General features: G+C 39.9%; 1 protein-coding gene across 2 annotated transcripts in view; it reads left to right on the top strand.

Annotated features, from left to right (window-relative positions):
- The window catches only part of CHRFAM7A (CHRNA7 (exons 5-10) and FAM7A (exons A-E) fusion), a 117,385-nt gene that overhangs the window by 71,742 nt on the left and 27,389 nt on the right, over window positions 1–18,254 (top strand). For both annotated transcript variants that reach the window (XM_073303721.1, XM_078854649.1), the window contains 2 exons: window positions 2,837–2,881; window positions 10,921–11,030. In XM_073303721.1, coding sequence (XP_073159822.1) covers window positions 2,879–2,881; window positions 10,921–11,030 — 113 coding nt within the window. In that variant the 5' untranslated portion in view covers window positions 2,837–2,878. The remainder of the gene's footprint in view (window positions 1–2,836; window positions 2,882–10,920; window positions 11,031–18,254) is intronic.

Genomic DNA, 18,254 nt, shown 5'->3' with positions numbered 1-18,254 from the left:
CACCGCTGAACCTAGTCAGCAGGCATTCATCGACAATGCGCGTCATCATCTGTGTTGCTGCACAAAGGGCTGTCACGAAGGGCTGCACAGCTGCACAAAGGGCTGTCACGAAGGCCCCAGCAATACTGGTTGGCTGCACAGAAACCGTTGCCCGGTCCGGAACCTGTTCAACAGGGACCATTGGCAACGGGACAGGTCAAAACCAGGTGGGCAAATTGTAGGGTTGGCAACAAGGGACTGGTTGGGGATTATAACAGATATCCATTCCTCTCGCCAGAGTGTTTCCGTCCTAACATCCTGGCGTGGCGGATGAAATCATAATGGACGACTTGATGGAAAACGTGCAGCTTGTGGTTTAAAAAGGTCATTGTGCCCCGGCAGGCTTGAGTTGGCGCATACTTTCCTCAGTAACTTGCTAGTGGCAACCTCTCGTCTGATATGAGGAGGAGCAATATTGCTCAGAACTGGGAGCCTCGGGTGTGGAGTCAGACACAGGGTGCTGGAGATGATACTGATCACAAGTTGTCAGAATCTTGATTTTACACCTCACCCAAAAGGTGGATAACACCAGTGAATAGAAAAGTATTTAAACTTTTTGATTGCAATATTGTGAATGATCCAGTGGACATAATTTCTTCATTAATTAATGAGTTAATGTCCACTGGAAGCTAGCCCTGTTATGCTACTGAGACTGGCAAACTCTCTGATAACACGGATAGGTGCTTGAGTGATGCATCACACAAATGTTACAGAGTAATAGCTGTTAATATCAATCAAGGACTGTTGTGAATCTCTACAGAAAAAGCAACATCTTTACTCAACCATCAGCTATATTTTTGGCAACCATAATAGCTGTTTTACTCTCATAAGACATAACTTTAGCCTGCAGCAAGTACTGTACTTCTAGTATTGAAGGGTAGATGAGACAATTTCCTTCCCCCCTGCCCCGAAGACTCATAAATGACATAAATGTTTGCCTGTTGGAGGGAGTCTTGGATGAAAGGCAGGATTCACTGAATGAACGAGACAGAATATAAAGAGAAAGTTTTAAATTCTGCCACTGGCTGGGGCACAGATCCTATTGACTTTTATGGGGGCTAAGTACACTCATCTAGGGGGAGAATGGAGCCAGGCAGAATACTAATTAGGGGGTATTTTTATCTGAATTCTTTCATTTGCTTTTATGTTGTACATTCAGTTGTTGGGATCCCATGCGATTCAGTAACAGTTTCACACCTTTACTGATGTTCCTCTTTACACGTCTCCATTTGCTATTAAAATGTCATCTTCTCTGGCAGCTATAGCTAGTTTTACATGCTGTATAACTATTAATGCACTGCCCTGATACCGCTACAGTTAAAGGTCTTTCAGTCCTTCCATTCATTCAAAAGTCTGCAGACCAATGGATTACAGATTAAATTGCATATATACATTTTCAGTTTAAGAAGACTCTTGTATGTAAAAATTTGAATACGGTTGTCTTTGGACATTTATTATTTGGTGAAGAATAAAACATAGATTACTTTTGCTTTTAAAATTGTAGAGGTTGTAGATGTATCATCTGGTTTGAGAGCCCTTTCACACTGTACAAGTGACTCTGGGATATGCTGTGGAATCTCCAAAGAGTGAATTCCCATGTACTTTGTTTGGTAGAGCTCAGGGGTGGGGGTGGGGGTAAAACTTATGGAGAGGGAGCTTCAGTTTGATTTAAGACAGAAAAGGCTGGGTGTTTTACATTCAGCTTAGAAAACAAATTCTAGTGATGGGAATTGGAGCTCAGTGTATCCCATTACCTTGATAGAATCCCACTGAGGCAGAAATACCCTGAGGAAGGTATGGTTGAGGGCTGAGTAATTGCTGATAGGTGCAGGGTATTGAGGTTACAAATATTTATCCATGTCTGAGAACTGAGGAAATTATCTTTTTAGTTATCTCTAAAGTTAAGGCATTAGTTCTGCCACCCGTACTTGCATTGAGTAATAACTTTTTCTTGACTTGTTATGTTGTGTGTGCCCATTTAGGTAAGTTAGGGGCTATGCAGAGCTGCTACTCCCCATCCCAAACTGGTGGGTGGCCAGCCAAGTAACAGCTCCACCCCGTAGTACGTGAGGGAACTTTTCTGTGCCAGTATATTGAGGACCTATGCTGCTTCAGCGATAGGGCTGGTGCAAAGTACATTCACCTGCAGTGTGTTTGTGTAGACCTCTGCGACAAACTGAGATTTTTTTGAGTCTGTCTGGTTTCCAGGATGCTCTTGGGGCATTGTAGCAATGCACTTCCCCATACACAGGGTTTTGGTAAAACCATGATACATTGAAATCAACAGGACTCTGTACAGTAAGATACTACTTAGCATGGGTAAGAGTAGCAGAAACAGGCCCTAACCTTGCATAAATACCTATTTGCAATTATCCAGTTTTATTTGTTCATATTGTTTCTATAATTTGTGCATCCTGGTGTAACTCCATTTCCGATGTGTTAGGTTAACTAGTAGATGAGCAGCTTGTAAGCGAAGTTGAAATGGGCAACCTCTAATGCAGTTCGTTTTGCCTTTGCTCAGGGACAAACCAAGAAGAAACACTTCGGAGATGCCAGCAGTAGAGGGCTGTAGTAGCTTAAAAAGAAACACTCAAAAACTGTTACAGTGGGGTACAGAGAGTCATAACTGGTTTCACATAGCCTAGCAGGACATACTACTCAGGATCACTTTTATTGAAAGATACATTAACATAACTGCCTGACTATTTGATTTCACTAAAACTTCTCGAACAATGTTACCATAGTCCTTTCCTTGAACAAATGTTGAGTTGTTCATTTTTTTTTCTCTTCTCCCCAGGATGAAAAGAATCAAGTTTTAACAACCAACATTTGGTTACAAATGGTAAGTTGTGAAACATAAAATATCTCTTCAAATGCAGCTTTAAATGTGCTTTTCATTTTCCAACAAATATAAAACCCACATTCATGTTGCTTGCAAGTTGTTGTTTGTTCTGAGGCATACAGGACAGCTTTGAGGTGATACATCCTGTAGAATAGAGGATTCTGGGTTTAAGGTTTTAGACTGTCAGGAGAAGGACTTCACATCGTCTCATAGATACTTATAAAATTGTATGAGTTGTATTGTTGTACCATATCTGAAGGATTTATAAACTCAATACATTGCATTTGTTTCAGTCACTCTAAACACTGGATTACTGCAAGATATTGCAGTCCTAAGGGGTTCCAGGTAGTGATACTTACAGTATCGTAGAAAATGCACCCACTGCAACAAATCTGGCATCTTTTCTTAAATCATATTTGATAGTGAAAGAGAACATGAAATACAATTTCACACATTTACATAAATATTTTGCCAACCTTGTCGATATAGTGAGTATTCTGAGACTCTCTAGACATTTCTTCTTATCCCAAAGGAGTTATTTATTCCTGTGGTCTGTTGCCATTCTCCTAAGGATATCAGTCTTTCCATGTTTGCTACTTTTACTGTCTTGTCTCTTTTTAGAAACTGCAAGAGGATTTTAATCAAATGCCTATGATTGCAAGTGATACCTAAAATAAATACTTTATACATAGTACTGTGTCAAAAGTAACTGTGAAAAGAAAGGAATTATTTAGGTTAAATGTCCATAATGCCAAGACTTAGTTGCATGCAGAACATGGGTAATGGCACACACTGTCTCCAGTTGCGTAATGTTCAATTATGGGCACATTCATGCATTTTCCTTGTGCTCCTATTTGTTTTGTGAATGTATGGTAGGGTGCACATTTTCCAAAATTTAGCCCTATCTTTAACTATGCTGCAGTGACAAATTCTTGACACAGAACCCTTACCCTGCAGTTACCATTGAATACCAAATTCTCTACTGATGTAAATTGGTGGATGTTAAATGATCGTAGTAAAGCTATGCTAATTTACACCATCAGAAAATCTAGCCCTATACAATTTAATTCTTGACATTATGCGAACAGATGGCAAATGGGCTTCACTCATGTTTTGACAATTGGAAGATACAGTGGAATTTTAAAAGGCATAACCTTGCGAGGGTTTTTTTTTCCCTTTTTTAATTTCACTAATGCCCATTCATATTTACTTTGATTTGACTTGTAATATTTTCCCATAAGCTTGGCATTAATGTAGGCTTTGGACTGATTCATTCCAAGTTGGAGCCATTGCCGTTTAATGGGCCCGGGCTGACACTGAAAGAGCAAAAGTAGGAGGATGAATGAAAGCAAGGAGAATTATTCACATGCTTTGGCACTTTCCTTTGGGTTTACATCACATCTCTGACATTTACAATTTTATATGGAAACAACAACACATAATTCCTTTCTGCTTCTACCACAAAGCTTGTGGGAACCACCTCCACTCACAATGTACTATAACTGTTTGCTCAGTCCTTATTTGGACAAAAGAAGGTCAGATAGGAGAGGGAGATTGCAGTGTCTGGTTTTTAGCAGGGGAGGCTATGAGCACAGATAGAGTGCTTTGCTTCTTCTCACACATGCAGAACAGGATGCTCACCTCCCTGGGCAGTACCTCCAGTGAGAGAGAGCCCTCAGGATTATTGTTTCTTGCTCTCCTGCCTGATGAGGCAGGGACTTCATACCACTAGATGGAGAGACTGCCATAGGTTGTCAGTGCTTCCTGAGACTGGGTTGGGGGAGGAGATGCGGAGCTCTCCCTCCACTTTCTGTAGAGGGGATAGGAACTTTCCTTTCCTTTAACTGCTGCTTGTAACAGAGAACCTGAACTCAAGTGGTAGTTTACAGAACAGTTTTATTGTTCAAAACAACTCTGTTGTGTTGGCAGAAATTTGATCTCTCTTGCTTTACTCAAAATGATAAACTCACTCAGTTTAATTCTTTCTCTGAGAGTCCATCTTTTTCCTTTTGCTATAATTTTTATAGAGTGCCTCTCTCATTCTGGCAGATCTTAGGATACAAATGAAAGACAATTTTGGAAAGCTACTGAGGATAGTGTGATTGTTACATCTGTTCACAAAGAGAGGCTGATGTGGAGGAAGCAGTCAGTTCATGCTATTTACACAGTAGTTTTACAATAAGATCAAAATTGTCAAATATAATCTGTTTCCCGCTCTGAGTTGCAGTGACATCAGTCACTGTGATTTCTAAACACAGGATAAGAAACAATAGTTCATTTTCCAAAGACTATAATTTACTTTTATGTTTCTCTTCTTCCTGTTTCCTTATTTTTTTGTTTTTTTTCCTAAGGGAATTCTTAATTCTTTTACACTGTCAGATTAAGTTTCTTTTCATTTATTTGTTCTTGTATTCTATATGGTGCAGGGAAGACACTAGTTCCCAGATCAGCTGTTTACTATCAATACTGTAACTGCTGCTTGTGGCCAATGTGTAGACTAAGTTTATATGAACAGTAAAAGAATCAATGTTGTAAGTGATTTTGTATGGCTAGTCTGATAACAAATAACAATACAATTCATAGATCGGCCTGATTCAAAACCCATTGAATTCAGTGGCCATCTTTCTATTATGTTATCTTGTGTGGATTAAGAAGAATGACTTTCACTGCATTTGTGTGATTCGACAATAAACGGTGCTTATATTTCTGATTATAATTACTGATACCAGCAGTATCTGATATATGTTTATCTGTCCATCATCCAAGTGCCTAAATGCTAAGTGTTTATCTCTTGAGGTAAAAAATATAAACCTGATGTTTGCACATTAAACTCTTGCTCCTGCTTTACCTTAAGGGATATCCCCTTCCTACATGGAGATAGTCAAGAGTAACCCTGAATATCCTCTAGGTTACAGCAGGACCCAGGAGGGACTTCAGCTGGTCCCAGAGCTGCTCCCTATTTTCAGGTGCACCAAGTATATCTTGGAGAATCTAGCCTCAAATTTTAAAAAGTGTGCACAATTTGGGTGTGCAAATGCCATAGTGCACATGCCTAAGGCGAATGCTCACAAAAGAGCACATGTTAGTGTGAAGATTTGACCCAGTTAGACTAAGTAAGAGGTTTCCAAACTCTCTTCCTAGTGTGGACCACATTTTAATGAATAGATTTTCTTTCATGGACCATCTCCTGCCCATTCACCATCACATCATGTCCATATGGCAACTACAGAAATTGCTTACTTGGAAAGTAGTAATAGGAAAATATTTAACGTCTAACTATCGTTTAATGCAATTTAGTAGCTGGAAATGAGAAGGAGAGCCAGCACCATGTAACCAGCCAGTTGCCTGGACAGCCACCAAGTGCTCTGTGTACCATAGTCTGGGAACCTCTGATCAAAATGAAATACAGAATGGATAGTACTTCCTATCAAAACAGCTTAAAATTAATTCCCTGAAGCCAGCAAGTACACATTGTTTTGAAAGGAATGTGGCAGCCACAAGGGCCGGGTTCAGTAGCTAGGTGCTCCTTTTCAACAATTCAACACAAAACTGGCTCAAGCCCCCACCCAGTGACCGGGGACAATTATACACCATGCCCTGGGTGCCTCTAAGAGGCACTACTTCCCCTCTCGCAAGCACAGAGTCTGAGCCCTGCTGGCTGCTTGCCACGCCTCTCCACCAGCTGCTGACTCATCAAGATGTCTTCAGGGCCCACCACTTAACACAGCTCTCACTGATTTCAGCTGTTAGTGGGGGAGCCTCACTGCTGGTGCACAGTGGGCAATGTCTTGCAATAGAGACACTATCCCAAAGTAGGTCTAATGCTTAGACTTAGATATCAGTGATTTCAGCTCTGCAGGGTGTAATAAGACTCTCAATTAGCTCTTTCATTATACCTGGAGAGAGGAAGGGTCAAGTGGTGTCTAGGTCCCTTACAGAGGGCCCACACCACCAGGTACAAATACCTAGCCACACCTTTTCTCAACTGATTGGGCTTTGGAACCCATGTCCCCTGCCTAGTGAGTGCCGTTCAGTTGATGATGAGTCCCTCCATTGGCGTATGCCAGGTACAGTTCTGCTGCCCTCGGTTCACACAACAAGGATAACAACACTTTATTACGCCTGTCCCAATGACAAGGAGACTGGGGATCCAGCACCAGCCACAAGTGATCCTTTGGACAAGAAATCCCATCATGCTGAGCACCTAGGCAAGGTGGGTGTGTCCATACAAATACGATCAGCTCCTGAAGTCCTTTTCGACAGCTCACCACTAGATGTCAGGGGAGAGTTCATTCATACTCTGCTTACACATGTAAAATATTTGTCCATGCTAGTAGACTCAATCAAAAATCCAGATGCAGGAATAGACTCAACATTGCTACACACTGCAAGAAGGGGAGGGACCAAAAAAAAAATCATATTTATTTTCACAAGGATCCGGAAGTTGACAAGTTAAAAATGACAAAAAGGTTTCAGGCATAATGCAGTTATTATAAAAACTGGCATAGGTAAGGTGCTTTAGCAGAAATTGGAAGACAGGAAATAATTGTTTAGCTTATAGAAAATGTGGAACTTGAGCAATTCAGTCTGTTTAATTAAAAAGAATTGTTAGTGGAATAAGCAGGGCAGGGGAGGCCCCAAAGGTACTTAGATATCCTGGTTTAAGTCTACATCGAGCAACTGACATCTGTAGAGCTAAAGGAGCAAACAACATACTGCTTGGATCATTCGTCAGGCTGACAGTGTTGTAAACAAATTAGCCAAAGGGTGAAAAGCACATATTTCAGCAAACTCTATAGCGATGACTATAGAAAAGTCAAAAGTGTCCAATACATGGTGTCACATGTACAGCATGCAGCAAAACTAATCACTTTGAAACAGTGCTACTCTAACAACACAATTTTGTTAAGCCAAAATGTTTAAAAAAATAAAATAAAACTTGAATGTGAGTAACAGGAGTCTGATTGGGGCAGCAGAATGATGAGGGAGGTAAACCCAAGTAGAATTTGTCTATCCCCTAAAGATTTAAACACAGCAATTGGTTGTGATCCCATGAGAATGATAGATAATGTTTCCAGAATGCCCGAGGTAAAAAATTTTCTGTTCTAAATGCCTGTCAAAGGTTTTTGGCAAGTGCCATTGGATGATTAAAATTCCATATTGTGTGCATTTAATGTCCTGTTTAGAAAGTCTATGTTTAAAAGCCTGCCATTTGGCTTTGGAGCAGCCCTGCAAGTACTGAAGTATTATATGGGAGATATCTGATGGCTAGTTTGAGTGGAAGTTAATGCAGGGGAATGGGGGATGCATAATGAAAGGTATGTAAAATGTCACAGAAACTATGAGAGAAATCAAATCAAGTTAAAGCAAATTGCCAATATGAGCTAAAAAGGAAATTGTCCACATGTTCAGTGAACACAATGTTAAACCTTACCAAAAAAATGTGGAAGCTCTTTGTGAGATAGAACTGCCACAAGGGAAAGATGCACTTCAAAGATTCATAGTATGCGCATGTATCATACTATAATCACCCCTTCCCACTGCGTACATGTGTACTGCCTCTGCTTCCTGACAAAAATGCCAGTTGATATGGGGTGAAGTGCAAGCTCAGTGTCAAGAAAATAAAACACTTCAAAAGCTATTTGCATGCCTTACTTTGATTTAATCAACCTGTAAAGCTCTGAGTATGCAATTTCATGTGGCTTGGCAGCAGCGCTATTGGGAACAGGCCACCCCTAAGCCATTGCTGCCTTCTTGTAATGATAGTCTTTGATGTTAAATGGTAACCAGGAAAATAACTTCTGTTGAGGCACCAATTCAGCAATAACTCTAAGCACGTGCTTAGGTGACTTAGGGCTACAAGGACCTACTAAGCCTAAAAGGTCTTCTGTACTGAATAATATTGATGAAGACTTTGAGGTTACTGTGACACACGTCATAATTCTGGCCACAAAAGCATATGACAGGCTAAAGCCTGAACCCCATTCAAATATAGCTTTGCAGAAGCTGAAGGAGACAATTGTACAAGAGTGGGCAGAAGAGAAGTCATTACCTTTTTGGGTTTATCATGATGAGCTAAGTGTATGAGAGGTCATTACACAGGAAATGCTAGAAAGGCTTGATAGTGAACATACTCATTTAAAAACCAAGGAAAGAGCCAGATCCGCATTCTAGATTCTTGTCTACAGCTAAGAAGCATACAGCCCAACTTGAAGCCACCTTTCTGCTCCCCCCAAATTTAGGTTGTCAGTGTGCCAGACTAGTCTCCCATTGTAAATTAGAGGAGCCCAAGGACCTCTCTAAATTACAATGGCTGCAAAGAGGATTTTTCCAAAGGGACTGTTATAGCAACTAAGAAATGCTAGATAACAGGAAAGCCGCTGGTCATGTCCCTCGTTTTCTGTGCTGTCTAGAAGGAGCTATTAGGAACTGCTGTGCCAGTTGTGCCACTGGAAGATTCCCCTACATTGGGGTGATCCGCTGGTGGCTGGCTAGGCCAGCTTTAGGGCTTCTTTGTGCTGGCAGTGTGGTGCAACGTGGCTACAGTGCAGGCGATAACGTGGCCCATCCTTTTGTTGGATAAGCATGTCGGTATCACAGATGTAGTCTCAAAATTTGATGTATGTAAAAAATATAAATTGTAGTATTCCCAAGAGCTGTTGTTGCCACGCAGTTCAAGACTGAGGTGGTCTTTTCCCTCTCAAAGTTGTTGACCAGTTGGTGTGCAGCTATTCTTAGAATAATAGTCAAACATGAGCCAAACACATCGTGGGTTTGAGTCTGCCACACTTATTCATGCTGCGCAGGACGTAACGGAGCGCGGTTTCAATATTAAGACGCACGTTTATGGAAAAGCACAGTTTAAATCTGATTTTAAGCTGTTTACTCCCCTCCCCCCCCCAAATGTCCTGTCTGCTGATTACCACAAATTGTGAGCGAGCTGCTTGCAGCTTGGTGGTCAAAGGGATTGTCTTGTTTATGGAGAGCAGTAGCGGGTCTTGAAACCCTGACCTATTTATTGGAATTTTTCTGAATTTTCGTCTGGATGTTTCCATGTGATGTGTCTGGGCCAAATATAGTGAGAACAACCTTGCTTGTGGCACAAAACCAGGACAGCAGCCGTGCATGCACAGTTTTTAAAAACCAAGTGAATTGAACTTTTGCAAACCTCTGGAAAGATTTGTGTGATGTTTCTGGCCAGTTATTTTATCCAATTTTGACTCATTTCCTAAAAAATGGTCACTAAAATTATTGCAGTCAAAGTGTGATACAGTTGATGATGGGAGATGAGATCCCTGACATTAATGCATTTTACATTCATTGCTTAAAGAGTGACAGATCCAGACCTTCTAACAACACAGGATTAACTAACCCTGAACTAAAAGCCTCTCTTGACCATTGTTGCTTGCACTGGGCTGAGCAGCTATCTATGGGAGTTGTGTTCAGCATGTCTCAGGATAGGGCCCATAGTTTGCAAAACCACAGCAATTAACATTCTTTTTTGAATGTGGAAAACATGGACTGAAACTCTTTCATAGCAGACATTCTTTTCTGTAGTAGATTTGCATTGTTTCATTTAGAGTCTGGAAATTCAGTAGTGTAACCCTTATCAGAAGAGACTCTTGGCTGCTATACCCAAAGTGCCTCTAAATGGTTACATAATCCAGTCATTTTTAACAAAAGGAACTATCCAAGTTATGTCTCAGAAGAGAAATGTGATTGGAATTAGTATTAGTATTAAAAAAAATCTGTTCTATTCTAATTTTGTGCTCAAGACAGCACGAACAATAGAATACAAGCATATTGAACCTGCTTTTGTAGGCTGTTGCATGCGATCGCAACAGCTAAACTAAAAATGGGATTTTTGTTCTTTGCATGTTATTTTCAAGGTGGCTAAAATCATTCTTTCTAAACAACATTGTCTGAAGCTAAATAATACTTTTAAAATAAAAATAAACTTTGATTGGTTGGGGCTAGATAATCCCGAGAGAAAGGCAGCGAGTGGAAAAAAGTGACACTAACACATTTCTTTGTGTCAGTATTGGACAGATTACTATTTACAATGGAACATGTCGGACTACCCCGGAGTGAAGAATGTTCGTTTTCCTGATGGTCAGATTTGGAAGCCAGATATTCTTCTGTACAACAGGTAGGCACATCTTCATGAAAAGAAAGCATAATTATTCCTTTAGAATGTCTAGGTGTTGGGTACTAACATTCAGTGTATGGAAAGCAACCATTATGGTATTTACAACAAGAAAGATGATGATGCAAGTGCTTACCAAAAAACATAGTTTAAGTTTCAGATAAAGTGTGATTATTAGAAAACTAAACTTTACTTGCACTGTTGATGATGTGAGGACAATTTCCCCCTGCTCCTGGCTGAAATGTCACTCTTTTTGAGGTAGAAGAGCTTGATTGCCTGTAGGCCAGCTCTTACTCTTTGTCCGGCTATGCAGGAAGAAGGCCAGGAGACACTGGATGTGCTTTAATTAGTCTGCAGCTTTATTCCTAAATGTCTGGGACTACCTGGCAGATAAAAGTGTGCAATGCAGGTATGCCACAGTCATTTACATATACCTGCCCCTTTACCCATCCTGGTCCCCAGCCAACCTGCTACTGGGACCCCGCCAGGCCCCCCTAAATGAGGTCTAAGGGGGGGCTATGGAGGGTGGGAGGGGTTTGGCTCCCTCCCGTACCACTCATAGGAGCCCCAATCTCCTCCTGTTTCCACTCCTTTAAAGAATACTTCTTCTAAATCCCTTACCAGTCCATTTCACCTGATTGTTGTGTTCCTTCGCTACGGAGTACCTGCACTTGACATCCTCTCCATGCCTACATAATGAGTTGCAACATCACAGCCTACCCCCGCCCCATTTCATGTTCACCCAAACTGAGCCTCCAACCTGCTGTGGGAAGAAAAAAAGCCCCCACGTCACTTTGGCCAATCTGGCATTGAGGAAAAAAGTCCTTCCCAGCCACTGAGAGAGGACCAACTAGCATAATTCACACAGCAAATCATGGCAGACCCCGGTATTTAACTAGTCCCAGGGGTGGGAAGGTGAGTGCTGTTCCACTTGATCCTGGTAAAAGAGGGCTTTTCCTGCCCCAGTGTGGACCTAAATAGACCCCCCTCTTCTGGTCATCTGGTGGGGAGAGATCTCAGTGTCCCCACTCTGACCTGGGCTGAAGTTGCCACAGCAAATCACTGGCTTTCTAGCCCTCAAAGAGGCCACACACCTTTTCCTTATTCTCCTGTCCAATGCTGCTGTCTGTGCTCCCCCAAGCTATAGGAAATGTTAGCATACCATTTAAGGAACTGCTGCTGTCTTCTCTAAACAATTGACTCTAATTCTTTCAGGGCAGGCAGGTAGATAGCAGCAGAAATTCCAATTGCTCAATGAAGGGAGTCTGGGCGGCACTGATAAATCCTCGTCTTGCATCTTTATCTGCCAGCTTCATTTGTGGAATTTGGTTAATAGCAAAGATGGTACATTACTACTCAGTTTGTGTGTTTTAAAGTATATTCTGTGCTGAAGAAATGGGCTGAAAAATGATGCAGCAGCAAAATTAGTACAAGGGTAATTTTGTATGAACTCTTGTGGAAACTATGAAACATAAAAAAAATTACATCAAATATTTCCAGCGAATCACTTACTCAGTTAATTTTTAGATGGGTTCACCCTAAGGCCATAATGAAACTTTCAAAGCAGCCTTAACTATGGAATCCCTTTATTTTATGGTGTTCCGGGAGTAAGTCTGAGTTGAGTACACGTGCTAGTACATTCAGGACTTCATACCAGGAGTGTCACCTATTGATAAATACACTGCAAAACCAAAAGCCATCTAAACTTCTTTAATAATAAAGATGCCATATCCTATTCTCATTCATCCATCAAGTAGAAGTCTCATTAACTTTAATAGGAGTTTTGTGTGAAAATTGGGTGTAGAATAACGTCTTTAATCTTCAATATTTTGTTAAGACAAGATTCATAGTCCATTGATAAATACTTGGTGCTGCCACTTTGATTACTAAAAATACTTGATGGAGTAGGAGATGAAATGTGGGTTTGTTTTGCGCATGAAATGTAATTTGGTGAGTAGGCATCACCACAGTGTAACAAACCCCAAAGTATTCTATTAGCATTTGTTCTGACAGTGCTGAGTGTATCTAGCCTTTGGCAGCATGTAGTCAGTTTTTCTGCAGGTTTCAGAATCAGTGAGAACTGCCTGTTAAAGCATGTCATTTATTTGAATGGCAAGACTTTTCTTCACCATAAGACATTAGTCTGAGATACTCTTTCAATAATGTATATATTATGCATGGATTCATGATGTACATCTAAGAGAAGCTTTGAGAAATATAAAGACTGTTTGGTATTGCAGAAGTAAATCTATTTGGATATATTCTGTCCTGATTATACCCTCTGCAACCTCAATGTAATCCACAGGATTGCATGGGTTACTCACAGGGCAGAATTTAGCCCTGTGGGGCCCAATGCTACTCTTTTGAATTCAAATTTCTCTTCAGTGTTATGAAAATAAATTATTTCACTTCACTAATATTAACACCTTTCAGAATTACCTTGATTACACTAATTGCCTCATACAGTCCAAGGTTCTACAATACTGTAAAAATGAGACCATCTGTCTTTACATTGCAGTTGCCCAATAGCTTTTCTTCTGTTGTCTTCAGACAACATAGTGTGCAGTCTTCCTGGAGGAGCAGGATTGATTACCAATAAGCCCTGTGGCTGAGGGTCACAATGGTACTGAACAGATGTATGTGAACTGATTCATTGTGCTTCTAGTTCCAGTTTTACATAGCATTTTAAAAAATATGTATTTAGCTAATTTATTCTTAAGAAAAGCCAGGTGTGGGGGAATGGGTCTCACGCCAGAGCTGGAGACAGGAGAGGATATGTGTGTGAGGAGATAGATGAATGGGGATATGAACCATATCAGGAGAAGTGAGAGCAGATTCCAACAGTAATTTCAGTGCTACTGTCACCAAAGTTCCATCAGGAGCTCAGATATGTTACTTTTACAGCAAAGTTGACTGAGTTTTAAACAGATTTTTTTTAAAGCTTCTACTCAAAATGTATAAAGTGGAAAAGAGAGCCTTCAGCTAGCAAAATCTACTTTGTTGTGTATTTGTATTGTCACGGATCTTGATGGCTTTTGGATTTAGTAGAATTTGCTATTTGAGCACCTTTCATGTAATGTTGGATCGACATCATATATGATATATTGTAGGTTTCTGTTATGAAACAAAAGGAGCTTTATTGTAGTTCCTTTGTGAGATAAGTGTGCTCTCTATCCTTTTGTCTAAATCCAACAAGTCAGATTCTGCCCTTACTTATACTCATACAGCAGCTTCTTTGTACAGCTTTTATCTCACTCCTTTTTAAGAAAAAAATCCATAAACAAGCTGGGAGCAGACTTTGGCACCAAATTGAGTCTGTAATACATTCATATGTGCACCCCAACTACAATCATCACAAATACCTGTTTGTATACGGACACTTATTTTGTATGTGCAGATTTTGTGTGCGCAACTCAGATGGCCATATTTGAAAATTTATCTCCAAAAATTTAATTTGATACTCAGAGTAACTATTCTATAGCAGAATTACAATTTCCAATAATGGTGTGTTTGTTTGTGTCTGTGTGTGTCTGTGTAATATAATCAGTACCATATGTTATCAGCTAGTTCTCTTATACCAATACAGACATAAATGTCACATGACCATAAAATCATAAATAGGTATAATACACAGTTTTTTAAATAAAAACGAGGAGTCCGATGGGACCTTAAAGACTAACAGATTTATTTGGGCTTAAGCTTTTGTGAGTAAAAAACCCACTTCTTCAAATGCAACTTCATGGCACTTCTTCAGATGTGCCATGTTACAAAGCACCCATCCATACTGATTTCTGTGTTAAACATTTCTTTGCTGGATCAGTTTGCCTCCCTGTTGAAATGAATAGGATAAAAAGTTTTCATGGAAGTTGCAGGACTGATATTTGCCATAAAGGATGGGTGAGAGCATGAGGAAAAACAGCTTCAATTATTTAAAAACCTCCATCTGTAGACACTGAACATCTTTAATTTAGTGCCTCTGACCAGAGCATTCCTCTTTGTGTCAAAATCTGCTGAATGCTAACAAAAATGACCAATGCATTGTCAATATTGTTTTCTGCAGGGCAAAATAATTAAAGAACCTATCAAACAAAACTTATCTTAAAACCTCTCTTCTCCTGTTTTGGTGATGAATAACTATAGCATTTTCAGTCTATATATTCATTTCACTTGTGCTGATGATGAAATTGCATATATGTGCATGTGCATCTCCATGTGTCTTGTAGAATCAGATACATCACCTGCATATTCAAGGACCGTAACTGATTGTACAGCAGTGTTTGCCAGCATACAGTATCTGAGAGCAGGATTAAGCCAAAGGCTTGCTTAAATATTGCCAGGTTGTTGACATTTGTTTTCACTCCTCTGGTTACCAATGTTGCTCATCTGAAGTAACACTGTTCTCATTTCACTCTCAGCTGTGGTCTTTGCACACTTTGCAAATACATTCTGCAACTTATAATGGGAAAATAACAAGTATTCAGATTAAATATGTATGCTGTATACTCATATTTTTTTCTGCATGGTACCTCAGAACAAAGGACATGCGGCAAGAGTTTCAAAATTTTTGCCTTGAATAGCACAAAAACTAGAAATGGAATGAGGAAAGCACTCAAGCATGTACTTAAGTGCATCTCTGTTCAGAACAGCTTGCGTCACTGTAAGCCTATGCTTAAGTGTTGAACTGACTAGGATTGCCTCCCTGAATTGGAGCCTAACTGATGAGTTTGAAAGAGTGAAATGAAATCAAATGAAACATAAAAATGCTTGACAATGTGGGACCGATTGCAGGCACAAGCATTCTCCCCTCCCTCCACCCCGCTTTGCAACAAGAATCAGCAACTGGGAAGCGGGAGGCAGGGGGCTCTGTGTCATTAGAGCCGCAACCATGTGTATTGGATGCTGAAAGTGTGGAATAAGAGCAAGGTCATAGCCAAGTCCTTCTCTTCAGCGGCTAGCAGAGCAGAGTAGATAGCATGCTGCACCTCTCCAAGGATAGTATAGCTCCTGCACTTTTGTGAACTGCCTGGGAGACCACACAAAGGATACAGCCTGGGGATTTTGGCTACAGAGTGTCCATCTGTCACAACAAGGGACACCACTGGTCTCTACAATAGGTTAGCACATTTGTATTTGACATGATATAGTATCTCTGTGTGTTGGGTGATTATAATTTTTATCTTTTAGTGGCTACAGAATTATCCCTTTCAATTGATTTTGTTTTTCAGTCTAGAGACTGTTCAGGACCCATGTGTACATTGTGCCATAAGGTTGAGAAATGTCTCCACTTTGTTTTGAAATGCAGCTTGGCAGTACTTTGATCGAAGATGGCAGATAGCACAAAATTCTTCTGGGGTTGTCACAGTCTCCTTACAAGTGAAACAAGCAGAACTTCTCATTAACTGAGGCCCAACAATGGACAATGTTACGAACACCTATTGCAAACCAATGTTTAGTAGCAACTCCAGAGTGTGTGCTGTTACCAGCAGCAGTAGTTGTATTGTCAGGTTTTTTCCTCTGCTAGCAGTGGCAATGACTGAATGGGAGGTGATAGTTTATTACAGCTGTTTTTCCCATATCCTTGCTCTGTGTCTGTATTTGAGAGAGCACATTTCTGACAGCCCCAAGTTGAACAGGAATGGTATGTGCAGGGTAGATTTGATTTAAATCACTAGTCAGGAAGACTCGATTTAATCATGGATTTCTACATAAAAGTGCATTCTTGTTGGTTGTTATAACCTTAATACATATTCTTCACAACTCAGAGATAGATGTAGGTTTCATTTTTAGAAGGTACACACTATACATTTTTAAAGCGATTTATTTTGAAAAAGTTTCAGATCAGTTTTACAGCTGTATCAGAAAATGAATGATTGTTTAGTTATTTCATTTACCAGAGGTAATTGAAGCAGATATTTATGAAGTCATTGGGAGGTGAACTATCTCCAATTCAACAGGTTAATCATTAATATTTGGAGGATTTTCTTGCCATGCTGTATTAGGAGGAGAACATCACCAGACAGACATTTAAATTGTTTTATTTAACTAAAACAACAATGTTATGGATTCTGGATTTTTTTCTTCAACAGCAAACCTAGAATATTTTAACAAAATAAGCATATGAATTTTTGAATTTAGTTAAATACTCAAGTTTTTTAAAATCAGGTTTGTTTTTGTTAAAATTGTTTTTAACTAAAATAGTTATATAAAATTGTTTTTAACTATAAATATATTATAAATATATAAACCCCAAAATTTAAACCGACTATGTCAGCCAGGTCAATGTGAGAAAATTATAATACTGGCTTCTGGAGCTAACTCAGTCATCTTCACCTTCATTTTCCTGTTTGTTCATAATCTGGAAAATAAAAACCAGCTTTCCTGCTTTTTCAGGTCCCAAACGATTTCTCAATTTGGAATGAATTAGTCCAAAGGAAGAAAATATTCTTTCTACACCAGCAGAAGAAGCTACTGCTGTTAAAAGTGAGATTATCACTTCAACAGTCTCTGAATCCAAGTGCTTAAGTGACTTCCACCAGTTCACTGGTGTGACTTTCTTTAAAACATCATCAGCAAACATATATTTCTTGAATGGTTCACCATTAGCTCTGAAGTTTATTATAGTTGGCATTATGGAGGGAAGATTGCTGGATGTCCATGTCATAGCCAACTCCTCTTCTTCAGCCATTAAGGTTTGACCCTGGTACTGAGAATATTTGCAAGAAAATGAGCTGGAGATAGTGCTTGCCCCATTTGTTTTTTTAATGCTTGTAACTGAACTCTGTCATTGCATATTTCTCACTCAGTTCCTTCCAAATTTCAACAGCATCAGCAATAAAACAGCTATTTCCCTGCATTTTGTTCAAGGCTACAGAAATAGGTGTCAGGGTACTCAGCATGTGTTCAACCTTTCTCTTAAGCCCAGTGTTGAGAACTTTGGCTGTGACAATGCCATCTATTTTTTCATGATTTGGTTCACAAACTGTCATCAGATTAGGCCAGTTCTTGATACAGTGCTCAAAACAGTCCACTACTGAGTTCCATCACACGTCTTGTGGGAGAGTTCGCTTAGTTCCTCCCACTTTTTTCAGAGCAGCTGCTGCAAAGTGGTTGTTATGGAAATATTTTGCAATTTCAACATTAACCTTTATTTCTGGAACACTGAAGTCTTTGTGGAGTCTAGGAGGCGCATCAAATGAGCACTGCAACTGTATGTTATTAGCTTGGGAC

The sequence above is a fragment of the Lepidochelys kempii genome, chromosome 10, assembly GCF_965140285.1.
Source record: "Lepidochelys kempii isolate rLepKem1 chromosome 10, rLepKem1.hap1, whole genome shotgun sequence".
NCBI classification, from domain to species: Eukaryota; Metazoa; Chordata; order Testudines; family Cheloniidae; genus Lepidochelys; species Lepidochelys kempii.
This window is presented reverse-complemented; position numbering and strand designations above follow the sequence as displayed.